General features: G+C 51.0%; 9 protein-coding genes across 9 annotated transcripts; 5 read left to right on the top strand and 4 right to left on the bottom strand.

Moving 5' to 3' along the window:
- Positions 1-166: 166 nt before the first annotated feature.
- N7468_006278 (DNA-directed RNA polymerase II subunit RPB2) lies at positions 167-4,194 on the bottom strand (the record flags this gene model as incomplete). The annotated part of the gene is made up of 4 exons (XM_058475574.1): positions 167-274; positions 370-523; positions 582-1,359; positions 1,383-4,194. The coding sequence occupies 4 exons, from the start codon at positions 4,192-4,194 to the stop codon at positions 167-169; spliced, it is 3,852 nt and encodes a 1,283-aa protein (XP_058328464.1).
- Positions 4,195-5,164: 970 nt separating this feature from the next.
- N7468_006277 (uncharacterized protein) lies at positions 5,165-5,457 on the top strand (the record flags this gene model as incomplete). Its single annotated transcript, XM_058475573.1, has 3 exons — positions 5,165-5,275; positions 5,339-5,388; positions 5,451-5,457. The coding sequence occupies 3 exons, from the start codon at positions 5,165-5,167 to the stop codon at positions 5,455-5,457; spliced, it is 168 nt and encodes a 55-aa protein (XP_058328463.1).
- A 722-nt stretch (positions 5,458-6,179) lies between these two features.
- Positions 6,180-7,061, bottom strand: N7468_006276 (uncharacterized protein; the record flags this gene model as incomplete). Its single annotated transcript, XM_058475572.1, has 3 exons — positions 6,180-6,381; positions 6,544-6,735; positions 6,790-7,061. Coding segments are annotated over 3 exons (666 nt in total), but the record flags the coding sequence as incomplete, so codon positions are not given.
- Positions 7,062-9,465: 2,404 nt separating this feature from the next.
- N7468_006275 (transcription factor domain-containing protein) lies at positions 9,466-11,867 on the top strand (the record flags this gene model as incomplete). The annotated part of the gene is made up of 2 exons (XM_058475571.1): positions 9,466-10,077; positions 10,146-11,867. 2 exons carry the CDS (start codon positions 9,466-9,468, stop codon positions 11,865-11,867), a joined length of 2,334 nt encoding a protein of 777 aa, XP_058328461.1.
- Positions 11,868-12,133: 266 nt separating this feature from the next.
- Positions 12,134-13,729, bottom strand: N7468_006274 (nicotinate phosphoribosyltransferase; the record flags this gene model as incomplete). The annotated part of the gene is made up of 5 exons (XM_058475570.1): positions 12,134-12,351; positions 12,408-12,732; positions 12,795-13,414; positions 13,488-13,571; positions 13,621-13,729. 5 exons carry the CDS (start codon positions 13,727-13,729, stop codon positions 12,134-12,136), a joined length of 1,356 nt encoding a protein of 451 aa, XP_058328460.1.
- Positions 13,730-14,563: 834 nt separating this feature from the next.
- N7468_006273 (putative PHD finger domain protein) lies at positions 14,564-15,721 on the top strand (the record flags this gene model as incomplete). Its single annotated transcript, XM_058475569.1, has 1 exon — positions 14,564-15,721. The coding sequence occupies one exon, from the start codon at positions 14,564-14,566 to the stop codon at positions 15,719-15,721; it is 1,158 nt and encodes a 385-aa protein (XP_058328459.1).
- Positions 15,722-16,483: 762 nt separating this feature from the next.
- Positions 16,484-17,536, bottom strand: N7468_006272 (RPC34 RNA polymerase subunit family protein; the record flags this gene model as incomplete). Its single annotated transcript, XM_058475568.1, has 1 exon — positions 16,484-17,536. The coding sequence occupies one exon, from the start codon at positions 17,534-17,536 to the stop codon at positions 16,484-16,486; it is 1,053 nt and encodes a 350-aa protein (XP_058328458.1).
- A 383-nt stretch (positions 17,537-17,919) lies between these two features.
- On the top strand, positions 17,920-19,864 carry sti1 (Hsp90 cochaperone STI1; the record flags this gene model as incomplete). The annotated part of the gene is made up of 6 exons (XM_058475567.1): positions 17,920-17,984; positions 18,045-18,202; positions 18,302-18,681; positions 18,728-19,005; positions 19,055-19,646; positions 19,712-19,864. The coding sequence occupies 6 exons, from the start codon at positions 17,920-17,922 to the stop codon at positions 19,862-19,864; spliced, it is 1,626 nt and encodes a 541-aa protein (XP_058328457.1).
- Positions 19,865-22,082: 2,218 nt separating this feature from the next.
- N7468_006270 (uncharacterized protein) lies at positions 22,083-26,937 on the top strand (the record flags this gene model as incomplete). Its single annotated transcript, XM_058475566.1, has 6 exons — positions 22,083-22,289; positions 22,391-22,450; positions 22,499-25,160; positions 25,215-25,355; positions 25,405-25,547; positions 25,600-26,937. 6 exons carry the CDS (start codon positions 22,083-22,085, stop codon positions 26,935-26,937), a joined length of 4,551 nt encoding a protein of 1,516 aa, XP_058328456.1.
- Between the last annotated feature and the right edge of the window lie 414 nt (positions 26,938-27,351).

The raw sequence follows: 27,351 nt of genomic DNA, 5'->3' as shown, positions 1-27,351 counted from the left end.
ATACCCCAGCAAGGGCAACAGAGGGACCTCGTACAAGAATGGCTTAGACAGGACCACCGAAAGATCTAAGACCCCAGGATACCCCAAGTCCCCCCAACAGTGTCATCATAACATGATACTCCGCATATCTCCTAATAGCTGCACTGGGAGCAGACCAGCAGTGCCTCTACAAATACCACAAAGAGACAACAGACTCGTTGATTCTGACTTTCTGACTATGTATGACCAGATGGATGAAGATGCGATGGCCCACCCCCGACGCCGCAACATAGTCCTAAGACCCGCATTTTGTAAATCATTAAAGTACAGTTAGAAAAAAGAGGAGGAAAAAAAAAAGTTGAGGAGCCACGCAAAACATGATTAGCGCACCGACACTCCAGATCGACCGGTAAACATCCGCGCGGCAATGTTCATCGAGGCCAGCTCTTGGAACAGAAGCTTGGCGGCGTAGGGGATGTGCACCTGGGAGATGCGGTGTTTGTTGTTGCACAGGCGGCACTCGAAGAGACCCTTCTTGAGTTTACTATAGTGATTGTTAGCCATGGTTTTCTCGATATCGGGGTCATGGAGCAGAAACTTACGCAATAGGGGTCATCAGACCACAGTCGTCGCAAATGTGGACGCGGAAGGGGTCCGACACGTCAAACAGACGTTCCTTCAAGAACGCACTAGCACCGTGAGCGATCATGCAATCGCGCTCCATCTCTCCGAACCGCAGACCACCATCACGAGCACGACCTTCGACAGGCTGGCGGGTCAGGATCTGTGTGGGACCACGAGCACGAGCGTGAATCTTGTCATCCACCATGTGGCGCAGACGCTGGTAGTATGTCGGACCTAGGAACACCTGTGCCACCATCTTACGACCGGTGTGGCCGTTGAACATGACCTCAAACCCACGCGACTGGTATCCGTGCTCGCGGAGGAGGCGGGAAATCGAGTCGACAGTCACATCGGTGAAGGGCGTGGCGTCACCTTCGAATCCACGCAGCGCAGACACCTTACTCAACTGACACTCAATCAAGTGAGCAATGGTCATTCGAGAGGGAATGGCGTGAGGGTTGATGATCAGATCAGGCACGATACCCTCGCGAGTAAAAGGCATATCTTCTTGGCGGTAGGTGATACCGATTGTACCTTTCTGACCGTGACGAGAGGCAAATTTGTCACCGATTTGGGGAACCTTGGTCGTACGCATGCGCACCTTGACGAACTTGAGATCGTCGTTGCCGGTTGAAATCAACACTTGATCGACGATGCCGTTCTCGGTGCTCCGAAGAGGCGTCGAGACGTCAATCTTGGTATGGGCTTTGGTGCGCTGGCCAAGTTCCTCGGCATCCGGAGCCAACGGGGCAGTCTCTTTCCGATGATGATATCTTCACCAGATACACGAGTACCCGGAGCGATAATACCATCATCGTCCAGTTTGTCGTAGGTTCCTTTACGCATACCAAGGGTGTCGGCACGCATGGGCCTCTCGAACCGCTCCAAAACACTCAGGCCCACCATCTTTTCACTGTCGGTGTAGGTTCGGTAGAACAGACTGCGGAACAGGCCACGGTCGATACTGCTCTGGTTCATAACCACAGAATCTTCCTGGTTGTATCCGGAGTAACAAGCGATGGCAACAATAGCGTTCTGACCAGCAGGCAGCTCACGGAATCGCAAGAACTCCATAGAGCGTGTAGTGGCAAGAGGCTTCTGCGGGTAGTAAAGAATGTTTGCCATGGTTTCCATACGCTGGGCGAAGTTGGTCAAGAACACCCCCATAGCCTGTTTACCCATGGCAGACTGGTAGGTGTTACGAGGCGACTGGTTATGATCGGGGAAAGGAATGATACTGGCACAGACACCCAGGATCATACTAGGGTGGATCTCACAGTGAGTCCAAGTGTGCGCCTTCTGAGTCAGAACTGAACGGACACGCTTGTTGGGATCGGCCGATTCATCTTCTGGCAGAGCGTACCCGGCCTGGAGCTGCTTGGAAATTTCCAAATCCTCAGGGGTCATGACAATCATGATGGTCTCTTCTTCTTCAGCGTCCACGTATTCGACGGCGCCAGACCGTACCAACCCATCCCATCCGAAGTAACGCTCCCGTCGTTCCTCGGGGTCGAGATCTGGTGGCAGATCCTTGTCTTGCTCCAGCTTGTGGATATGCTCCTTGTTGAGGATCAGGGACCCAGCGTTTTCGCTCTTGAGGTCGTTGTCAACCACGAAGAGGGGTCGACAGACACGACCAGCGTCGGTAAAAATCTTGAATTCACGCTCACGAATGTCACGGATCAAGCTGACTTCGTGCGAGATCATATTGCGACGACGCAAAGAAGACATGGTGTTGACCAAGTGGGACGGATCACGGTGGATACCAACCCAGACACCGTTGACAAACACCTTCGTGGCATTAGGTGTGACCTGAGGTTCAAATTCTTCGAGGACTTCCATGTTCCGTTGAATCATGAAATCAATGATAGGTTCGCTCGGAGTGCCTACAGTGATGTAGCACATAAGAGCCAAGTTCTTGACCAGACCACAAGCCTGACCTTCAGGAGTTTCGGCAGGGCAGACAAGACCCCAATGCGTGTTGTGCAACTGTCGGGGTTTAGCAATTTTACCATCTCGTCCGATGGGCGTGTTGGTCCGTCGCAAGTGAGACAAAGTCGAAGCAAAGGTATAACGACTAAGCACTTGGGACACACCCGCCTTGGCACTGGCAGCCTTCTTCTGTTCACCCCAGTTACCCGTAGCCAGCGCATACTTCAAACCACCGGTAAGGGTACTAGCCTTGAGGCCGATGTTGAGGTAAATCTCACGGTTGCTCTCAACGCAATGCTGGACATAGCGCTGCAAGTCCCGAGTGACACGAGTAAAGAGGACACGGAACAGGTTGGCTAGCAAAGGACCAGCCAGATCCAGACGCTTCTTACCGAAGTGGTCACGATCGTCAACGTCACGACGACCCAGTGCACACTGGAGCAGTCTATGCACCATGTAACCAAGGAAGAAAGCCTTGCGAGTTTCGCTTCCTTCGCTTTGCGAAATGTGAGGGAGCAATTCCTTCTGCATGATCTCTCGCGCATATCGCACCCGACGTTCGTGATTCAAGTTCGCTTGAGAGGAGCCACGCTTGGCAATGAAATCGAGGGCAACTTCGCGGTCTTGAATGACAAACCCTTCCTCGATACAGGGCTTCAACATCTCCAGCATGGGGGTATCGTTTCGGTCGTAGCAAATGTGGTTAAGGATATCCTCGTCAGACACAACACCCAAAGCACGGAAGACAACGACAATGGGGATATCGGTCTTGACGTAAGGAAGGGTCGAGCGGATGGTGGGACCAAAGCCGCCCTTGGCACTGTCACCCTTGGCGAAGAGTTTAAGAGCGAGTTGGGACAGCAGACGTGAGCCCTTCTCGACGGCACTGCGAATTTCAGCAACATAAGGCGTTGGGCTCGGTGGTGCTTTCTTGAAGACCTGGACGATATTTCCGGCACTTCGTTCCTGCGCAATCAAAACCTTCTCACTACCATTAATAATGAAATAACCGCCAGAATCGTAAGGACACTCGTTCCAAGCGTAGAGCGACTGCTCGTTCAGATCCTTCAGGATACAGTATTTGGACTTCAGCATGATGGGCATCTTTCCGATGAACACTGTTTCCTCCTTGGTCTGCTCCGCTGAGAGTTGTTTTTGTTCCCACTGCAGATTCGTACCACGGGCTTTACGGTCTTCATCGTTGTCCGCAGGCAGCTCATCGTCATCACCATCGCCGATCGGACGTTCCCGTCCTTCCATAATCTTCTTCGTGACACCCAGGTAGAGCGGACTGGCGTAGGTGAGGTTTCGCAGACGCGCTTCTTGCGGAAGCATGATTGTGGTTGCGCCATCACCTTCTGTTACCGATGGGCGCGAAAGCATGACCGTACCAAATTTGAGTTCATATCGGCGAACCACCACGGGGTCGATTTCGTCTTCGGCCGGCGGTAGAGTCTGGTCGAGAACCACTTGTCCTTGTTCCTCGACCAGTTCCTGCATCGTCGAAGAGATGAATTCATCGAATGAGTCGAGCTGCTGGGAGACCAGACCCTTGGTGTCGAAGAACGAAGATATCACGGTCCAGCAGTCCTCCGAGGTGATTCCCTCATCTCCTTCCTCGTAGATATCCTCCTCGTAGCCATCGTCGTAGGTATCCATGATGTCGGTTTTCAAGCGGGACCGATCTTGCGGTGAACGGTGGCGGAAGGAAAGATTTGCGGACGGCGCGTCGGGAGTCGGGTAATGAGTCGCCACCAAGAGAGTGTGGTGTCTCACAGAAACAAACGCTGCCGCGCGGAGAGGTGGGGAAGGGAGGAGGGGGAGGGGCGAAGGAAGGAAAAGTGAATGAAATCTGGGATGAAGGACCAGCTACCTAGCAGGTCACCCTCGCGCTTGTAATCGGGGATCACCAAACACGTAACTTGAGCCCGCCTGTAAGAGACTGAAGAAACGTTCCTGCAGTCTTCCCGCAAGTTGGGGACAAGCTAGGGGAAGAGCACGGTGAGCTTGATAAGACTTCCCTGTCGCAAGGATGAAGGGACTGGAGATCACCAAGAATCTTGATGCTTCGGCGGTCTTTCCGCGCTAACCTTGCTGAGTGTTATCCCACGTGACGTGACACGTGATCTCATAGATTTTGCCTTCGCGCAAGCCGATCTCTTTCTCTTTCAAAGAAACGTTGCCTATTTGCTAGATAGTATGGAGTATTACGGCTTTGAAGCTAGTTCTATGGTTTCTCTCTGTCTATTGACGTCGTTTCTCCATAGTAGCAAATAATACATCTAACACCATGGAGCATAATGCTTTAGACCCGCACAAGATTTTGTAAGGTGAAGCGAAGTTTTATCGAATTATTGATGATACTGTGGAATAGAATCTCCTTTAGGAACCCTCCATGTCATTCTTAATCGTTGTATGAGGATGGATTCTTTGACCTTGATATAACCATTTCTTGGTCGCGATCTAGTGTCCCGACAGCAAAAACAAGTACGGGTGCCCGGACGGACCCACGACGCAGCGACCGCCAAGCCCGCTCCGAGTTGCCGCAGATTTGATTTCTCAACCTCCAACTTCGATCATCCCCATCTAAAGCTCTCCCTGATCTTCAACCTCCATATCATCAACCAAAATGGCCCCCAAGCGCGTTTCCCACGGCCAGAAGGGCCTCTTCAGCACCATTTACGATGAGGCCACCAACCCCGAGAACAACACCATCGTCCGTAGCCTGATCGTCTTTGGTGTAAGTGCCCTACCTTGATTCTATCCAGTGATTTCCTGAATCAGATTCTAACTTCTTGAATAGGTCGGCGTCGCTTTCCTCCACAGCAGCCTCGGCGAGATCCTCCTCCCTCCGTAAGTCGATCAGGAACCGAAGCGTGTGATCAATCACCGGAGACGTCACTAACGTCCATCAGCATGTAAATCAACTGTGATTCGAAATCCTATCCTTCCATATCGATTACTCGCCCTCTGTGGCAATATAATGGCCTCGATTCATGAGGAAGGTGCTATGGCGCGTTCAGACGCACCGTCCTTCATCTCTGTACAATAGTTCTCTTCGACGGGATATTGCGAGCACTGTCATGTTTGCCCCGTAATGTTATGAATACCAAATGTCTTGGGAAATTGGCATATGAATATCTTCACGGACTTCCAACTACTTACGCTAGCGACCGTAGCGGAACTTCAGGACTCCTTGCATTGGCTAGTGAAAGCGTTAATTAAACTACTCGAGATTTAGCGTTACTCTAAGCGGCGCTCCTCGAGACTGTTCGGCTTGCAGAATGTCGAGCTTAACTAACCCCGTTAATCACGACATACTTTCAATATTGTGCACTGTATTTGATACTGGTACGTGGATGGGTTGTCTAGGTCTATGTTGGTCACGGTAGCTCAAGATACCAACACGGGATCTCCGGCCAGATTTCAAATACGTTGAGAGAAGGACCGACATATGCCATCGCTCAATAAGCTGAAAAAGGATATATAGTCGAAACCTTTGGATAAAAAAAATAGTGAAGTCGTTACATCCTAGAATTGCCGGCTAGGAGAGCGACTCTTACAAGCGCGATGGACATCTGCAAAGTGCGCTTCAGAGACTCCGAATAGGTATGGATGATTTCCGCGCGAACAGGATTGGAATACTAATCGACGAAAGCCTCCGAGGCGCGTTCGTACGCCTGCCCATCACTCAGGGAAGCTCGGACAGCTGGATCGGAGATCGTGGACAAGAGCGACTCGAACCGGTTCATGATTGCTGAGGAAATGGTCATGCCCCAGATGATACCGAAGTTTCGGATGAAGGCCCAGAATGCCATGGCGGCTGCGGTGCTCATCGAGCCCGGCCTGTACGGCAGGAAGGAGGCATGGCAGGATCAGATTGAAGAAGAAACCCGCGAGCATTCGAATGGGGACCGATGCTGCGGTCGACGGATTTCCTCAAGGATCGTGAAAAGCCCTTGTCCGACAATGGCCACTTATAAGCCCACGAATTGGACAGGGGCAAACCTGCCCACAATCTTCATGAAAGCATCGCCGATGACCACAGCAGGAGAAGAGTGATCTTTTGGGAGGATCTGGACTCCGGTATGGACAGGAAAACACGTCTGGACAGCACGGAAGTAGACAGATAGGAAGTAGATGCGCCACATGCTGAGGATAGACCAGATCAATGTGATAGAAAATCCTGCTGCGGAGGTACTGTTGTCGAACAGTCAAAGAGACACGACGATCTAGCTGCATGGTATTGCCGACAACGTGAATTTCACCAGACGCTCCTTAACTAAGTTCTTGCGATAGCTGATGCTGAAGCCAATTGCGACAACCACGGCAGCAAAGCCGGCAATGGGAAGACTGACGTAGAACGCCCATCTCCAGGAAATTGTATCGACAATGATACCTCCCGCGTATGGTCCAAAAGCTATTCCGATATATACGGCAGCACAGGTGATCCCTATGGACTGGCCACGCTGGCGGCCGGGTACAAGGTCAGAAACGATAAGATCCAGTTGGTACGTTGTTACGATCGCTAACCTTCGAGGGAGTTGAGGATATAAAGTGACTGACCATCATGACTGTGCACCAACTTGCCCGCTCTGGAAGGTACGGTCGGCAATAAGTATGCCCATATCTTTATACAGCTAGCAAGACCACTCCCCAATAGGAGCGCGTGAGCAGCAACCGTGACCAATCGATGGCCGAATGTGTTAGCCAGCAGGCCGTAAAGCGGCCGAAGAACGCCATTTTTCCACAATTAGCGGCTAGTAGCTAGGAACACATAAGATCCACCTTACCTTGTCAGGATAAAAGCGTTAATCACCCTGACATGGTTGGCACCTGTCTTCAGCTCGGGAGTGATAGCTGGCATGGCAGTGATTATAAGGAAGCCTTCCAACGAAGCGAGGAACCCCGTGATGCTGAGAGCAGGGAAGATGATCCAGAAATGCCACGTATACTTGTGTTTCTCTGGTTAACCTGTAGCATCAATAGGAGCGTCACTGGCCGCTGCATGGACCACTGGGGCCGAGCCCCCCCTCCTTAGAGAGTAATGCTTCTACAGGCGAAGAAATTGTTGTGACCGAGGTGTTGACAGAACCTTGAAGCTTCCCCTTTATGTGTAAAATACTGGATTTGAGGTAGCTTGTGCAAGAGGAACAAGATGAATTTGCAATGTCCGAACTGGCAATGAACCTTCAATCAAGAGGGACCTGAAGAAGAAAGGCTGTCAAGAACTCTCAGTAGCTATAGCTGCTGTTTTCCCATTTGGAAAAGTTAATCATTCGGCAGTCGGTTTATTTTGTTGGAAGTTTTTGGATCGGAACACCAAAGATTTGGAGTCGCGCTGATTGGGCAGGGACTTGAGCTCGATTTTTAATCCCTTATCATTGGGCCAAAAGATGATCGGCCACCGAACCCTAACTTTCTAAGCCAAAAGGTATATACTTCAATTGCGGTATCAGAGCGACCTGGATACCTTAAACCTGGGGTCTCATGTTGTAAATCTACTGATCTGTACGAAGTCAACGGGTCTTACAACAAAGAGATTTAACCACACTCCTACTTGATAGTTGCACCATCTCAACGAGCACACCAACAATGAAGCCCTCAAGAAAGAAATTTGAGCAGTTTTAGTTTTCTTATCGCGTTGAATCATACCGCTAATATCTCTCTAATAATCTCTAAGTCGTCGGCGTGAACTAGCATATAAAACAGAGTGGCTTGTCAGGTTTATACCTGTAGTTCTTCTTGGGGATTCTGAGGGCCCAGTATTTACTCTTCCGATCGGCCAACCCCCCTGAGCCCATCTGAAGCATACCAAACCACCGACCCCATGAGTAACTGGTAGAACTAGACTGTTATCAAGCCCTGGCTGAATACTGAAGGAATATTAGTTGACACCTTAATACCGTGTAGAGCCAGAAACCAATCCCAAGTTTGAACACTATTACGAATGTCCTGTCTGATTTCTGGAAGATCAAGCAAGGACGGTTGGTTATGCGGTAAGCTGCCAGGCGTCACAAAGCATATTCTTCCAGCCCTTACTTACGTAGGATGTATAGACTAATACTATTACTAGTGATAGGATGCACCCCCTCGCCTAGGTAGTACCTGAAAGTACTACTGTCATCGGCAGAACTATTACGACACCATCTGTAGCGGGTACGCGATAGGACCCCGATAAAAACTTCGGGTCCGTTCAAAATTCCGCTCAGAATCGGGGCACAAATACGATGGAAAATGAGAAACTTGGGGCAAACTTAAAGACTGATGTGCAATGGTGGGCTTAACACTTCCGCGTCGAGGGCTGGTGTTTCTATAATGAGGGCTCCCAATGATGGATGCCACGGATGCGAGTATTTCCCACGTCGGAGAAACTTTTAGTTTAGTTTTAAAACATCTAAGCCTCGACTCATAGTTTAATAAGCTGTAGCGAGTCCTAGAGGCCAGATGGGATTTGGCCACCAATGAGATCGCTGGCGGGTAAAACCGACTCCCGACATCAACTGCCGCGATGTTTCGCCCTCTCGGTTTGGGCCTCGGTGACTTCCTGCTATATAATCATATATCATTTGAACAGAGATGGTGATTCAAGCTTCCAATATCGATAGATTTTTCGCATTTACTCTCTGGATACCGTCCTGTCGCTTTTAAAACCGTCGAAATCCGGGGTAACTGTCGCCCGTTAGCCTCGTAGCCAATCCAGCGATAAAGGCAGCCCCACACGGCAGAGGACATCGGGAACCAGGAGTACAGAAGTATAGCAGGTCGTCAATCTGGCTGATATTGGCTCTAGCCCCATCCGCAAAATTTACCCCACATCCCCGTGCGTTCCGGCTACCGCCCTTGTTCGTTTTCTGGGGTTGTTCTCTATTCTTCCGTATCTGGTCCTGGTTACATTTTCTTCCCTTGTCGTTGCGGCGTACTGTGGATATGTGCCCGAGGCGATGTCTGTATCCCCGACTACCAGCCCGCAGGCCTGTAAGCGCAAGTTGCAAGACACTGAGGACTTCGGCTTTGAAAGAAGATGCCACACCCTGCAGAGCTACGAACTGCAGGCCCCCCTGGCTCTCAGCGCCTAAGCCTCCCAACGGATGGCGAATGCTTGGTGATCCGGCTGTCCACAGCTCGATGCCACTGGCAAATATGATTTCAGCGGTACAAGACCTTATTGATCCGGATTTCGACCCCTTGACTGCTATATTGGATGAGGAGCCGCGATTCTTGAAACCTCTACCGACCCATATCTCTCCCGAAGACCTGGAGTTCTTACGCTTCCGCGGTGCCCTTACGATTCCTGAAAGTGGCCTGCGGAATGAGCTCCTCCGCTCCTATATCAAATGGGTACACAGCTTCATGCCCGTCCTGAACCTGCAACGGTTCTTAAGAAGCGTGGCCGAGAACGATCCTAATGGGAACGTCAGTGTTCTCTTGTTTCAAGCGGTGATGTTTGTCGGGACTGCCTTTGTCGATTTGAAACATTTGCAGGACGCAGGGTATTCGAGTAGGAAGAGCGCGCGGGACGCATTCTTCACCAGATTACGAGTGAGCTACTTACACCATGCACAATACCCCGAGTTAAGATTGTCCGCTAATACACTTTCCCGTTCTAGTTGCTTTATTCACTCGACTGCGAAGAGGACCGCATCGTCATCCTACAGGTTTCACTGTTGATGACTTACTGGTCAGACCCTCAGAACTGCCGCCATCGCGATATTTGGGACTGGATCGGAATATGTAACACTCAGGCTCACTCCATTGGTTTGAACGTTGACCCGTCAACGGCCAACGTTGATCCGCAAACAAGGCGACTGCGGACACGGCTATGGTGGTGTTTGTATTCGCGGGATCGGCTTATTGCGATGGGAATGCGCCGCCCACTTCAAGTGAACGAGGGGACCAGTAATGTCCCAATGCTCAAACGGGAGGACTTTGATTTCGAGCCGTTCTCTCCCTCTGCGGTTGCTCTTTTCCGTTGCCGGCAGCTTGAAGATAGATCTCATCAGAAACGTCTTGCCACAATGTTTATTGAGAAAGTGAAATTGTGTCAGTGCATTGGCAGGGTACTATTTGCGCAATATACCCCTTCTCAGCGTCAACTGGGAGCTACAGATCGTACAACCGTGACCTTGATACCAAGACAGGCTTCGGAATCAGAATTCACTCGATGCAGGCAGAAATTGGATTCGTGGCTTGGTGGTCTTCCAAAAGAGGCCCAATTCATCCCAGCTTCTGGAAATAGTCAGTTCCGCGATGGCGAAGATGTGTTGCTGCTGCACGGTGCCATGTTGAGAATGCTCTACCATGCCACCAGTAGTGCGCTGCATCGTCCTTGGGCTGCGAACACAACAGACCAGTCAAAGGCTCGTGTCCAATGGCGCGACACCGCTCGGAGTAGAATGCATGAAGCTGCCACCGGAATAACTCATATCATTCAAGGCCTACATAATATCAACCTCACAAGGTTCTTACCGCAATCCGGTGTAACTGTGGTACTTCCAGCTGCAGTGGCACATCTGTCGAATTCGATGTCCGAAAACCCGGCGATTCGTGAAAGCAGTCTCTATAACTTCCATCGATGTATCCATGTCCTACACTGTCTCAAAGACATGTATCCTGCTGCCAATATCGAGTTTGCAAATCTGGAAGCTGCTATAAAACATCAATCAGGAAACTACAATTCCAACACATTCTTCCAAATTATGCAACACAATTTTGACACCCCGACAATCTCGCTTGGAGACTTGCAACATAACAACAATGTCGATACGGTCTCAACACCAAACTCCCTCGACCGACCTACACCAGAGAACCCTTCACGCAACCGTGCAGCATCCTCTTCCGGGGCCCAGGCACAAAAGATTGAACCGACCCCCACACATAACTCAAATGCATCTCAGCCGAATACATACCAAACGCCCTTCCCTAACGACTTCGACTTTAATGATAACTTTGCAACCCCAGAAACGACCGCCGACCATCCCTTTCCTTTTCTCGCCACCGACTTTGACGCTTTTCCTGACACTGCGCCGCCTGATCCTCCAACGTCTTTGCCCATCCAATCACACGAGCTGGATGATCTAGACTGGGTGCAAGCTCTGTTTCCAAGCACGCCAAATGCAGAGCGAGCGACAGATGACCTTTTCGATCATACTGCTGGACTTGAATTCCTAAACACACACGAGACTGATCTGGATTCTGATCCGAGCCCCTTTGATTACTCCCTACCGGCTGCTGACACTGGAAATAAGCGACATTATTCGACTAGTCATACAGAGATTACGGGTGATTTGGACCGGGATTTGGGATTGAATGACGGAAATGACATGTTTTAGCTCGCTACTATTTTCTAAGCGATATGGCAAAGGAGCGAGTCTTGTTCGATTATGGTTTATGAGCGTTCAGGGGATATGACATACCAACTAGATGGAAATGACATGCATGAACGAACTCTTCTAAGAGGATACGGTATTGCTATGGAGGAATAGCCTTTTTACTGCGAACACAAAACCCACCGTCTATTGAAAGGCCCCGAAGCTATCTTGTATCATGCAAATGTTAGTTCCTCAACTTTAGACCTGGATACGGTCAGCCACTCCCATTACTTCTTGGTCCAACGGTTGCTCTCATCGATCTCGTTCCATTTCTGTTCCGTGTATCCCAGCTTCTTCTTCACCTCTTGCACCTTGGCAGAGTCACCGGTGTTTTTGCCGAGGTTGTCACTCAGCTTGACGGCGGGTTTGCCGTTTGCAGTAGCGATCTTGATGACGATGTTTAATGGCTTTGATTTGTCACCGGTTGACTTGTTGACGAAGTCATCTGCGCAAGGAAGCATGTTAGGTCATGAACAGAAGTAATAGCAGCGTTGAACCTACTCGTGAAGAATGTGCCGACACCAAACGACGGGGCCAGTCCGGCATCTTCAGCTAGCTTCTTGTATTCCAGACAGTGGTCGATGTTAAGGGAGTCAGAGAACACGACTGTCTTCTTATCGGTGATACCTTCGCGGTCGTAGAACTCGCGTATGGTTTTGACGAAGAAAGCTGGATCTCCGGAATCTTGTCGGACACCGGTGTAGGTTTGAGCAAAGGTTTTACTGCTTTCCGTGGGCTTGTCATCTTCAATAGATGAAACAGGCTGTCGGAAAGCTTTCAGGAATGCGGGGGTACCAAAGGTATCGGTAAGGGCGATGCCAAGGACCTATTGACGATATTAGCTGATATCCAGTTTCCTCTCGCCAGAAAAATAGCCCAGGTACTTACTCCTTCTCCGAAACAGCCGAGCCAATACCTGAGTGCCAGCTCATTGGCCTTCTCATAATCGTCCGTGATCGCCGCAATAGCCATGTACCACTCATGTGCCACTGTTCCGACGGCATTTGTATCGTATTTCATAGCGAAGTGCACATTACTGGTACCAGTCAGGACACCTGGCCAGCCATTCTTCTTTCCCTCTGCCGCAGCACGAGTCAACCCCTTCATCACAAGATCATGAGTATGGTAGTCTCGTCTACGGCGAGACCCGAATTCCGAGAAAACGCAGCCGTTTTGCAGCAAGACACAGCCCTTGCGGAAGGCCTTCTCCTCCTGACCCTCGTAATCCCAGTCGGTATTGCTGAATTTGAAGTAGGCTTGGCTCGTCAGTGCCAGCAGTGGGATTTCGTAAAGAATGGTGTCCACCCAGAGTCCTTGGATGGTGTACACTACGGTGCCCTCATCCTTGTTGCTGCCTGTGTCTTGTGTGGGAGTGAAAACGAGTTCAATTTGTTCGCTGGGCTTGAGTCGGAACGTCTCGAGGAAGGTAAGGTATGTTTCGTTCAAGTAGGGGCATTTCTTTTTGAGGAACGCACGTTCTTCGGACGTGACGCGGATATTTGACAAAGCTAACGTCAGAATCATTAGGAAAAAAGCTCCAGCAGCTCTAGCTAGGTATGGAGGTATGAATTGTTTTCGCACCTTCAATTTGCTTCAAAAGCCATTTGTATGCCCCGCGTTGCAATTTCATGTCCGGGGTGCGATTCGTGAAGCTATAGGTCACGTCTGCAACAAATCAGTAAGACATCGTGAGAGCGAAGTGAGCTCTACTTACGAACGTCTGAGAAGTACTTGTAAATCGCGCATTGCATCGTCAGTTTGTAAAGATCAGTATCCAGAAGGGAAAAGATGCCCTCCGGCAAGGGAGCTTCTTCTTGACCCATTCTGTTGATGGGACGGGCTTCAAATCTTGTTTAAAGAGATGAAAGTAGCTCGCGATTTATATGACGGTAGTATGAATCTTGGAAAGAGCAAATAATTGGAAGGTAGAAAGAGTATGTCACTATTGCTTGCGCAAGCTTCCGCTACCGCGGGGCAAACTCCGACACCCATAGCGGGACAATTTTCGGTTTGCGCTGTTTGCATATTAGACGCATGCATTTTCTACCTTGGCTGCTCTAGTCGAAGACCCTCAAAGACCTGTGGGATGTCCTAGTGCATGGTATTCGGGCCAAATTTCGAGTAGCTCTAATACTCGTACTCGTGCGTGCCCGCAATCATGGACTTCCAAGTAGTATGTATCAATTAATCTCAAGGATATGATTAACTATTGTTCGAAAATTTATCTTAACTTAGTTTACTAATTCCAGTGCTCATACGCATAATGAAGATATGATACTTGAGCTAGATCTACGAGATCAGTTGCTGCCGCGCTTATCAGAACAGCTCTTCCTAAATTCTATTTGGAGAATACCAGAACCTGAGGACGGTGTGAAAGATCATCATGACTAGTGTTTCAGCCTCTCGTGTATTGATGAGTCAGCATTCTTCATGTGGGCAAGGACAGCGCCGGTCGGGTGCCATTTCAATCTTCCCAATCGCCTCTCCCCGTTTTCTTTGCGTTTCCTGTCGGCGGAACGTCACTCAACCCCTTCCGTAAATCGGTATTGATATCGAGGACTGATACCACGCGTTTGCCCTTGACTCGTTCGCAACAACGCTGCTCTATCTCTGATCCCTCGGCCACCGCATCCTGCCGAAACGACCAGATCTAAAATATGGCACACGGGGCCGAGGACTGCGCGACTGTCCTGGAGCAATTCGTGCACGATGCAGCGAACTTACCAGCCGAGATAAATCATTTGATGGAAGAAATTGAGGCTAAAGACAAAGTGATGCAGGAGTGTCGCGCAATTATCAACTCCCGAGACGGAAGCATCCAAAAGTTCATCAAACTCAACGGTAGTCTCGCGCCAAATCCAAAAGAAGAGGAATACAGCAAAGCCGTATTGCAGAATCTCGACCGTAGCGAGCAAATCCAGAATGAGAAAATCCAGCTCAGCGAAAAAGCATGTGTGCTCCTCGATCGTCAGATCAAGCGCCTCGACGTTCGCATCCGCGACCTGGTCAACGAAGGCCTCCTCACAAATGACCCTCCTCTCCCCTCTCTCTTCGACAGCAAGAAAAACTACGCTGACCCACCTCGCGCTTTCTTCACAAACCCGCGCCCTACCAACCCCACAAACGACACCAAGAACCCCATACTCCACGCTGCGCAACAACTAAACCAGTCTACTTCCAATACCCCGCGCGTCGCGCAAGCTGCCAACCTCGTCGCGCAAGCATCAGCCCGCAGCTCAGCCCCCGCGACCCCAGCCGGTGTATCAGGCGTCCCTCATCTGCAGCGCCAACGTGAGTCCTCAGCCGGCGCCGTCGACAGCAAACGGCGCCGTCTAAACGCCACTCTCGGAACCCTCCCAACTACATCCTCCAATCTCCGTCAACCATCCATGGGCCCCGGCACCCCGAAGGCTGGGACTCCCGTCTCCAGCCGCGCGGGCAGTGTCGGTCCTCGCACGATGGCCGCTGGCATCGTCAAGAAACCACTCACCAAGAAGGTCGCACCCCACCAGCAGAAGAAGCACAAGAGCGGGTCTTCGCGAAAGGGCCTGAAGCATTCGAGCGGCAGGGTTAAATCACATAAGTCGCCTGGCGGGGGTGAGGAGGATGATGATTCCATGCTCAGTAGTGCTGACATGTCTGAATCGGATACGGGGGTGGAGAGGATGATATGGACGAGGACGAGGACGAGGACGAGGGGAATGAGGACTCAAAGGTCTATTGTACCTGTCGCACAGTCAGTCATGGTGATATGGTCGCTTGTGACAACGATAATTGTCCGTATGAGTGGTTTCATTGGAAGTGCGTGGGGTTGACGAGGGAGCCCGTTGGGACTTGGTTTTGTGAGGAGTGTCGGAAAAGTTGAGGATATGGTTTTGAATCGATTTTATTTCCTCTCCATTCTGGATTTTGAATTTTGTCGCTTGGTTTTGATACCCTCGGCGTTTGGGTTTGGGCTATTACGAGCTGCAAGCCTGTTCTTGGATCATAGCGCTTCCCATCAATCGGTCGGATAGTGGAACTTGAAGATGGTTTACAATAAGAAAAACGTTCCCCTCAGTGACATCCGAGTCGTAGGAGTTTGTAGGAGTATAAGCTGCTAGTGGCACCATATCGGATCGATGAGCACGCCGGAAAATCAGCAACGGCCAAGGTGTGCAATTTTGAGATAGATCTACAGGATAACGCTTCATGATAATACTGTGCCAGGTGACAGGCTAAGGAAGAGGAGGATAAATCTCCCGGTGGGATAACTATTCGTTATTCATCTAGATGTTTCGAGCAGTCTCTAGTCTTGAAGTAGCAGACGGCCTAGACCCATGCGGGAACAAGCAATCGATGTCATGTGTGATACCGACACCGAAGAAAATAACAACGCCTTTCGCTATGCACGAGATTCCCTTTTTTTTTAATCCTCCGTCCTCCATGCAATTGTTGTTGCAGTAGCTCGCTACTGTATTCATAATAAGAAGTAAGACGATAGCAATTGCTTTCGGCTCTTTTTCTTTTTTTTTAGATCCTTGCCATGTCGAAGTTCAGTTTGCCACGACGTGCATGGCATGAATAGCGGGAGTTTGTCAGAATCCGAGGACGTTTTGCATCCAGGGATCGAAATACTCGCATGTTTCGGGGCTGATGGCGGCGCCGGGCGAACACAGTCGGAAACTCGGGCAGCGGCCGCAGGGTCCTTCAGTCATGCCATTTTCACCGAGAGATTTGACAGGTTTGTGAGGCAGGTCGGGCTCGCCCTGCTTTTTCTGCTTAACCATTTGGGGGTTTTTGAGAGCTTTGTATGAATTGCCGTCCGGCATCGCGGTGATCTTGTGGTCAAAAACAAGCAGATTTAACAGCTGGAGGACCTTATCCTCCGATAACTGGACTGGTGTTAGGCCACTCGAATTGACGATGTTGGTGAGTTCTTGGACCGTAGGGTAGTCGGGGTAATTCGGAGGATGAGGAAGATAGGATGGTTCGCCAGATTCGAGCTTCACATCGGCTTTGCCACTGGCGGTCTTGACACGCTTGTTACGGCCATGCTCGGGGACTTTGTACCAGCTCTTGTCGCTGATGGTGTATTCAAGGTAGTCTGCCACGCTGCTGATGAAGGTACTATCGAGGGCTCCGTCGGTAAACCAGGCACCTCCAGTGACGTCTTCGCTTGGAGCGAGACCTGCGAGCATGTACATTTTCCGGCTAGGGAATTTGACATTCTGGACGGCCTTGATATAGTTCTTACTCTCAAGACTTTTGATGCAGCGGTCCATGATCGTCTTATGCAGGCCAGTGCGGGTTTGAATGTTGCGGGTCCATATTCCTACACGCGCTGAGCTGTGAATCACACTGAACACGAGGGACTCGTCCGGATTGAGGTTCGAGAGCTTTTCGGCATCTTCGCGGGAAACAATTCGCCATGCGAGACGTTTGTTCTGTGTCTCCAAAAGCCGAAAGAGCTTTTGGTCGACTAACGACTGGGTGCATTGTAGGAGTAACTCGATTTCATTGGGGCCCTTGGGAATAATATTGAGGTCCAGGAGGGCGCCCTGGTACCAAGCGCGGTCACTGTCGGGGTGCTCGGCGCATGCATCGTAGAGCTGCGAGGCGAGCTCGGCCACTGACCCCGCGGAGGCCATGGTTGGAGGTTCGGGATGGAGTCGACTCGAGTGAGAGGGCGAAGAAAGGACAAATCATTGGAGAATGAGGGGTGGCATGGTTTGACTCAAGCCTCTTGCAAGAGTGAGGGATAACTTAAAGACGCATGGTTCACAATCCTTTGCTAGAGGATCTCTTGTGAGTCAAGGAAGAAAAAATTAGTTATGGTGTTTGGCGGCTTTTTTTGCAAGCGGGGATTCCTGATTAGGCCTAGCGTGCCAGAGCTTGGACGTTTCTTTGTTGCCTCAGGGCTCAGGCTGTCTGGAAATTTCGAGAAGCGTAGTCACCACGGCAGCTAAAGAACCGTCTGAACCCCATCTTGGATCAGTTGCACTCTTCTGAATCCATAATTCTTCACCCCAGAATGGCGGACGCTTTGAAAGCCGAAGGTAATAAGGCCTTCTCGGCCAAGGACTACCCGACTGCTATGTACGTACGAGTCAACCCCGCTATCCACCTTGCAGGACTCCGCTGATAAAGATACAATAGTGCGAAGTTCACTGAAGCCATCGCGATCGAGCCCGAGAACCAAGTCCTCTTCTCCAACCGCTCTGCTGTATACGCCGCTCAGAACGAATTCCAGAAGGCTCTTGAGGATGCCGACAAGGCCATCAGCATTAAGCCTGACTGGTCCAAAGGCTACCTTCGTAAGGGGAGCTGCCCAACGGGGCCTGGGAGATCTGCGTAAGTTGAGATGGAGAAGGAAAGGCATTGAGAATATTGGAGTAGCTAATCCGCAAATTTAGTGGCTGCCCACGATGCCTACGAGGAAGCATTGAAGCTCGAGCCCGAGAACGCTCAGGCCAAGTCTGGCCTCGCTGCCGTTCAGCGTGCAATCAACGCCGAGGCCACCGCTGACGGTGCTTCAGGTGATCCTTTGGGTGGCTTGGGTAGCATGTTCAACGACCCCGGCATGATCCAGAAGCTTGCTAGCAACCCCAAGACTTCCGCTCTCTTGGCTGACCCAGAGTTCATGGCGAAGCTGCAAAAGATCCGACAGAACCCTAACAGCGTTGGCGAGGAGATCCGTGATCCCCGTTTCTTGCAGGTCATGAGTGTCTTGCTTGGAATTGACATGAACTTCGGTGGTGAGGGTGCCCCAGGCCAGGATCAGCCCACCCCCGAAGCAAAGCCCGCTGCTCCCCAACCACCAAAGGAGCCCACCCCCCGAGCCCGAGCCCGAGGACGAGGAAACTATTGCGAAAAAGAAAGCTAAAGAGGCCGGCGATGCCGAGAAGCTCATTGGGACCGATTTCTACAAGCAGAGGAAATTCGACGAGGCCATTGAGCACTACGAGAAGGCTTGGGAGTTGAACAAGGACATTACCTATCTCAACAACATCGGTGCTGCCAAGTTCGAAAAGGGTGACTACCAGGGTGCCATTGAGATCTGCCAGAAGGCCGTTGAGGAAGGACGTGAACTCCGCGCCGACTTCAAGACCATCGCCAAGTAAGTTATACACCACCCTCTGCAAGGAGACGACTCCTAATTTTTCCAGGTCTTTCACCCGTATCGGAAGCGCATATGAGAAGCTTGGCGACCTTGCCCAGGCTATCGAGTACTATAACAAGTCTCTTATGGAACACCGGACCCCCGACGCCCTCACCAAGCTGCGTAACGCCGAGAAGGCCAAGGCCACCGCTGAAAGGAATGCCTACCTGAGCCCTGAGGAAGCCGAGAAGGCCCGTGAGCTTGGTCAACAGAAGTTCCAGGAGGGTGACTGGCCTGCGGCTGTGGAAGCTTTCAGCGAGATGATCAAGCGTGCCCCAGAAGACCCCCGTGGCTACTCCAATCGTGCCGCTGCTCTGATCAAGCTGATGGCTTTCCCCCAGGCTGTGCAGGATTGCGACCAAGCCATCGCCCTGGACCCTAAGTTCATCCGCGCTTACATGCGCAAGGGACAGACTCTGCTTATCATGAAGGAATACAACCGTGCTCTGGACACTTTCACCGAGGCTGCCGAGCATGATGACGGTACCCATGCTCGCGAGATCGAGCAGCAGCAGCAGAAGTGTCTCGATGCGCAGTTCAGTGCTCGCGCTGGTGAGACGGAGCAGCAGACTGCTGAGCGTATCCAAAATGACCCAGAGGTATGTTCCTACATTAATAAACCACCCTCACGTCTGTTATGTCGCATACTAAAATTCATCCCTAGATCATGTCCATTCTCCAAGACCCCGTCATGCAGAGTATCCTCCAACAGGCCAAGAGTGATCCTGGTGCTCTTCAGGAGCACATGCGCAACCCGCAAGTGCGCATCAAGATCCAGAAGCTCATGGCTGCTGGTGTGATTCGTTTGGGCCGGTAAAGGACCGAGTTGGGGATGTGAGGAGGCGAGTAACGCCTATTGCAACGAATTCAAGATATGACGAGCTTTGTTTACAGATATCTTTCTATTCTGTTCTAAAATCATTATTTCATGAGTTGCTAACCATGATCTCTATCTCAATGACGGAATGTTTATCATACTGCCGTTCATGTATACCGGGGCGTGTAAAACCCTGAACACATAATTGGAAAAGGTAAATTGAAGCCATTGGGAAGCGTTGGGTTCGGAATCACATGCCTCGCACGTGCTGCTAGTAAGAATAGGATAAAAGACTGTCGCCCCGGCCGATCCATCTATGACCCTTCCATTGACGCAGTGTTTCCAACTTGATTTCAAAGGGGAATGGAAGCCGAAACTGACTTCGGAGAAATAGCACACGCGCGGAGTACAGCTAGCTAGTACTCCGCAACAGAACTAGATCCTTTTCACGGTAGAGGCAAAATCAATTGGGTTCTACCAGACCAAGAACTGCAAGCGACTCAATCGAGCGTAGCTGAGCCGCTTATCTACCAGCCACATTTCAATTCCAAGGTTCCACCACGTTAGCGCAATTCTTGTTTGCATTAGCTAGCTCGCTAACACGAAGGATCGGTTTACCTCGGCGTCAATCCGCGCAGATCTCACGGCCAAGCCCAAAGGAAAATGATCCTAGCTGACCAGTGGGGGTGGAGACGGGTTCGAGCTCCCAAGGTCGGGTTACGTAGGCCCTGAAAGTAAAGTACCAGTACTTCGACCTTGCCAGGACATGCTGAGTCTTGAAACAGAGAACAGCAGCCAACGCTCCGCACACAGGCCTCGTACTCGCTTCCTGATGGATCAAACCTTGCGGTCTGCACCTGCATGCACTCGCACGGTGCTACGTCCCCGTCCCGTCCTGGAAAGGAACGCTCAAATTACACAGATCGGCGCTAGGGTATGGGCCCCAATGACGAGAGATACGATATCGAATCACAAAACTTGAGAACTTTGGTGAGTGGATTTCTTGGAAATGCCCAGTGTAGTAGGTGCGCGTTCTCCTTGGCGTTGCTCGTCCGAGGATACACTAACTGCTTTGGGCATGTTGGATCTTGAATCTTACTGTCCAATCCACTATTACCGAAGCGAAGTGGATTGCAGTCTCCCACATAAGTACCTAATAGGTTAATCATTGTTGAACAGGGGACTTTGAAACTGCTCAGCGGAGGGTTTAGCGATTGGAGTCCTGTCCGATGTTTGTGAAGCGTAATCATACTCGTATGAGCTGGAGGTCCGGCGCCAACTCGATTGCTGCGTTGATCGTGCCACGTGTACTACATTGGCCGGTGCAGCTAAGCTCAGCTCGCAGTGGCAAAACTTGGGAGCAATAGCATCAACCCATTAACCTGTCATTCTTGTAGAGCGTGATCCCTAAACAGTGCTGCCTGGTAGGGCTGTTCCCCTTTCTAGCCACAATCTCCACTCTGGAAAAAGGGAGAATGTGTGGCGGTGCACCAGGAACTAATAGTCCACACTAGTGGACGGGGCCGGTTCTGTCCCGTCGAGAATAAGGGCCGGGCTCCCTGGAATAGGACCATTTCCGGGCTTGAGAGCCCATCAGAATACTCGAGGACTGGACAGAAGTAGATGGGTAATTCAGGAACTCCATAGCCGCAAAGCTGGCAACCAAGGTTCCGCTTCATTGCTTCCCGAGCTTGCGGAGCTCGTTTAGTTGCTAAGCGTACGTCACTGATCGAAGATCGTGGGGCGGACGATCGCTCCCTTTTTCTGAGAGAATTTTCTCTGGGATTTAAATGCCCTAATGTTGGCTTGTGAAATTGCCATTTAGGCTACAATTGGATCGACACACTATTCCTGCAAAAATCGGCCCATTGGCCTCACTTCCCACTCCGGATATACCAGCCACTGCGCTTGACGCAAGCGGCGGCTACTTTTCTCCAATTCCCTCTCCACTTCTCTCGTTTGCCCAACTTTCCCCTCATCCAAAACACGCCTGGGACTTATTCACCCTCCTCGCCCTACGGTCCTAAAGGGAAACCTTACCATCTCAGCACGTCGGTCCTTCTGCGAGGCCCCCTCTCGCTCATAGCCTTAGGCGCCCGGGATCCCTTCTCTCCAGCTCGTCCTGCGACCACCAAATCGCGTAACGAGCCAATTCCTTCTAGGCCCGAAGAACCTTGATCGCTTTTACATCATTAATCAATAAGCGCCGACCGCCGACATGGCGTCTGCCGACGCAGAAAAGACGGAGATGAAGATGGAGGGCATCGTTGATGCTGCCTCGGAGCTAGCTCAAGACCCCCAGTCGAAAGTTAATCCGGAGATGGTGGAAGAGGCGTTGGTGAAGGAGGTGAGAGAGGCGGGCGTCCCTGCATACCAATTCAACCCGAATGCCTCACCCGAAGATAAGGCCTTGGCCGCTGAAGTGGTAAGTGACCTCAATTCCAGACCTGGGACCGGAGAGAAGGAGAAAGCACAATGATATTGGGTACAGCTACGAGATTGACAGGCTGATCGGGAATATCGCAGGGACGACCGGGTGGACTGCAGGAGAAGAAGCCACACGGTATGGCCGTGATCACAGACCAGGTAAGCAGCCCCACGAGCTGATTAATGTGTAAATTGTACTAAGTCTAGCTTAAGGACCTCAACCAAAAAGCAGACTACGACTTGCCACCACCACCGCGATCGGCGACAGCTGTCCTCGCCGAAGAAGCCAACGCAAACAGCAAGACACAGGATGAAGAAGATCTGAGATGGGCACGCAACCGCACTGGCTGGGCGCCCAGGCACCATCACGAACCCACTGAGGAGGAACAGGCCGAGGGTACTTTATTAGACCACCAAACTTTCCTCGAGGGCAGATTACCGGAGAATTTGTTCGGCGACTGGTACCACAATGCTGGGGTCATTGTCTTTGCCTCTCTATTTTCCTGGTCTGTTGCCACTCTGGGCGGTGGTATTGGATGGGTGCTTCTGGTCATGGCGGCCTGCAGCACTTACTACCGCACATCGATTCGGCGAGTGCGTCGAAATTTCCGCGACGATATCCATCGCGAGATGTCCAAGCAGCGACTGGAAACCGATACCGAAAGTCTGGAGTGGATGAACAGCTTCTTGGTCAAATTTTGGCCTATCTACGCTCCTGTTCTCTGCGACACCATTATTTCTTCCGTCGATCAGGTCCTCAGTACCTCTTGCCCTGCTTTCCTGGACAGCTTGCGCCTCAAGACCTTCATCCTCGGTACGAAGCCTCCTCGATTGGAGCATGTCAAGACTTACCCCAAGACCGAGCCGGACACTGTGATCATGGACTGGAAGTTTAGTTTCACCCCTAACGACACCATGGATTTGACCGCGCGCCAACTGAAGGATAAGATCAACCCCAAGATTGTCCTGGAAGTCCGAGTGGGCAAGGGTGTTGTGAGCAAGGGCCTGGACGTGATCGTCGAGGACATGGCATGCTCAGGTTTGATGCGCGTGAAGGTTAAGCTGCAAATTCCATTCCCGCACATTGAGCGCGTGGATGTCTGCTTCTTGGAGGCACCAGATATCGACTATGTCTGCAAGCCGCTTGGTGGTGATACCCTTGGATTTGATATCAATTTCATTCCCGGCCTGGAGAACTTCATCAAGGAGCAGATCCACGCCAACTTGCAGCCTATGATGTACGACCCTAACGTGTTCCCTATCGAAATCGCCAAAATGTTGGCTGGAAACCCTGTCGATCAAGCTGTTGGTGTTGTCGCCGTCACTCTGCACTCTGGTAGACAGCTCAAGAATCCCGATAAGTTTTCCGGTACTCCCGACCCTTACGCTGTTTTGGCATTAAACAATGGCAAGGAACTGGGCCGCACCAAGATTATTCATGATACCGACAGCCCTATGTGGAACGAGACCATCTATGTCATTATCACTTCGTTTGCCGACGCGTTGAGCATCAAGGTCTTTGACTGGAATGAGTACCGGAAGGACAAGGAAATGGGAGTTGCTTCCTTCGCCCTTGACAAACTAGAGCACGAGCCGTTGCATGAAGGTCTTTATCTCGAGGTCATGTCTAGCGGTCGCCATCGTGGTGCTGTTCAGGCTGACATCCGTTTCTTCCCTGTCGCTCAGGGAGCCAGGAATGAGAACGGCGAGGAGGAGGCTCTTCCCGAGTTGAACACTGGCATTGCGCAGTTCACTGTTGAGCAGGCGAAGGATCTGGATGGTTCTAAGAGTTTGGTTGGCAAGCTGAACCCTTACGCTGTCCTGCTTCTCAACGGAAAGGAAATTCACATCACGGGTAAATTGAAGCGAACCAATAATCCGATTTTCCCGAACGCATCGAAGGAATTCCTGGTCACTGATCGCAAGAACGCTAAATTGGGCCTTATCATCAAGGATGACCGTGATCTCGCCACAGACCCGATTATCGGCCGTTACCAGATCAAGCTCAACGACATGATGAAGCTGATGGATCAGGGCAAACAATGGTTCCATTTGCACGGCGCTCAGACTGGACGTGTCAAGTTGACTCTTGGCTGGAAGCCTGTTCAGCTTGGTGCTATCGCTGGCAGTGCAGGCTACATCGACCCTATTGGTGTTATGCGGTTCTACTTCAAGGCTGCTCATGATCTGCGGAACCTGGAGTCTATGGGCAAGTCTGACCCTTATGCTCGCGTCCTGCTGTCTGGTCTACAAAAGGGTCGCACCGTTACTTTCCGCAACAATTTGAACCCCGAGTGGGATGAAATTGTCTATGTTCCTATTCGCAGCGCTCGCGAAAGACTATTTATCGAAGTCATGGACGAAGAGACCATCAACAAGGACCGAAGCCTGGGCTGGGTTGAGCTTAAAGCATCGGACTTTGTTCGCGAGACAGAAACTGGCGGGTACGAGATCGATGACGAGAAACAACTCACCACTAGTCCACTCACCATGGGCAAGGGTACCCACAAGGGTAGGATCGAGTATTCCGTTGCTTTCTACCCATGCGTTCCTGTAGTCAACCCCGAAGACGAGGAGGACGAGGAAGAAGAGGAAGAGGTAACCGAGGTTGCTGCTGGCGAAACGCCCGCTGCTCCTGCTTCCCCAACTTCCACCAAGGGTCACAAAAAGAACTTCAGCGTGGACTCCAAGGCTTCCAAGGTTTCCAAGGCTTCTCGAAAGACGAACGGCACCGTTCCTAATGGCCGCCCTAGTCTCGAGTCTAACTCCTCTCGCCCGGCTACTGGTCGTGACTCGGAGACTGGCTCTGTTCAGGATCTCAAGGAGATTCCAAAGACCTACATCAGTGCCGATGATCTTGACAAATATGGTAAGGCTTAATTCTTCCTATGTTGGTTTGACCAAAGCTAATTCGATGATTCAGAATCTGGTTTCATTGTCTTTAAGTTCCATGAAGGGGAACTGTCGCACAAGGATGTTCACCTCGAAGTTCTGATGGACGACTACATGTTCCCTGCTTACATATCGTCGAAGATCCATACTCACACTGTCAAGACCGCTGATGGTATGTTCGTTTCTCGAGTGTGGGTGCCCTTTTTACTGACCGTCTCCAGTCGGCGAGGCCTTCGTTCGTGAACTAGAATTCTCCAAGATCACTTTGCGTCTAGTCAAAAAAGAAAATAGCAAGGACTCGAAGGAAGACCATATTGTCTCGAAGCTGACCGGTGACACTCTTTCCACTCTGTCCCGTATTTTGGTATGTTCCTTTCGGCGTCGCCATATAGTTTGATATTAACAGCTTCATATAGTACAACCCCACTCAACTTGTTCTCCGCTCGAACAGTGGAGAAGTGAGCAAAATCACCGTTAGCGCTCGTTACATCCCCGTGGAGATGAAGCTTGACCCACGTGAAAGCATTAACAACATGGGTGACCTCCGTGTCGATGTCTTGGATGCTGCTGACTTGCCCTCAGCCGACCGGAATGGATACAGTGATCCATACTGTAAGTTCCGCATTGGCGATGACCACAAGGACATTTTCAAGACAAAGGTGCAGAAGAAGACACTGCATCCAGCTTGGAATGAGTTCTTCGAAACTCCTATCAAGTCGCGCATAGGCGCCAATCTACATGTTGATGTCTACGATTGGGACTTTGGTGAGTCTGCAGACTTTTTGGGTGCAGCCAAGATCGATCTGGAGGCTCTTGAGCCTTTCAAGGCAACTGAGGTCACACTTCCATTGGACGGAAAGTCTGGTGTCATTCGCTTGAAGCTCCTTTTCAAGCCTACCTACGTCGTTCGGTCCCGCCAGGGCTCCTCGACTTTCTCTGGCACCTTCGCCGTGCCCGGTAAGGTCATCGGAGCTCCTGTCAAGGGAGTCGGCTTCCTCGGCAGCAATGTTGTCCGTGGTGCTTCTTTCTTGAAGCACGGCCTTACTCGCGGAAGGAAGGACAAGAATGGCGATGACACTGCTTCCATTAACGCCAGTATCCTCGAGGAGGAGCCTCGCCCCCAGACCGGTGGCTTGTCCCCCGCCACACCCCTGCAAGACGGTAGCCCTACCTCTAGCCCTTCTACCCCGGTGAAGGAGCATTCCCGCAATCGTAGTAGCGTCTCCCAAGTCGGTGATCGCCACAGCATCGCTGGCGGCCGAGGCGAGACCGGCACAGCCAACATCACAATTGTCTCCGCCTCCGATTTCTCCACATCTGCCAATGTGCGCGTGATCGTCAATGCTCTCAAATCCAACAAATGGAAGGAGGTCCATAAGACCAAGTCCCACAAGGGAAGCGGCGAACCCATCCAGTTCAATGACTCATTCCGCGTTCCTCACATCACCGCCGAAACTAGCTTCCAGGTCAAGGTCGTCGACCACTCGACCTTCGGCTCTGACGACGTCATCGGCGAGTCCCTTTTCTTCGTCGGTGACCAGGGCTCTGTCGCAGACCAAGATAAATCTATCAACGTTGGTTCCGGCACCGTCGTCATCCGCTCAAGCTTCACCCCTTCAGAATCTACTCTGCGACCTACTACTTCCCACTCCACGGCCGCCACTGGGGCCGAGGATGGCGCTGAGAGCCCCGATTCCAAGAAGGTATCTCGCCGCAGCTTCTTGACCAAGAACCGGAGTGTAAGCGGTGCCTAAGCGTGATGAATGCCATTCCTTTTTCTTTTTCTGTGACCATTGTCCTTCCTGGAATTGTATTTTGGCACTAAAACCTTTGATTTGCCTTTCCTCGTTATGTGATATCCTCTGTTCGGTGCGGTTTCGATCTTGCAGCATCCTTCTTTCTTTCTTCCTTGTTTTTTGCACCTGGCCTCTATGTTATTAGCCAGTAAAGTGTGAATAATCCTGTTCTGCGTGTTCTTCTTGGTATACTTTGAATCGATCAATTCAGGAGATCTTGCCATCAAGTACATCGGTCAAAGCCCCAACATGGCCACCATATCCCAGACAATATTAGTGGTTTCTAGAGAATTCATCTCCATCGTGTAGTTCGATACGAGCGGTTTACCTCGAAGTTGCGACATCAATCTTAAATGTGCATATGACAACCCA

The sequence above is a fragment of the Penicillium chermesinum genome (genome assembly GCF_028974085.1).
Source record: "Penicillium chermesinum strain IBT 19713 chromosome Unknown utg000005l:1.0-4115287.0:1.0-4118363.0, whole genome shotgun sequence".
NCBI lineage: Eukaryota > Fungi > Ascomycota > Eurotiomycetes > Eurotiales > Aspergillaceae > Penicillium > Penicillium chermesinum.
The sequence above is the reverse complement of the archived record's forward strand: the minus strand, read 5'-3'. Positions and strand labels throughout refer to the sequence as shown.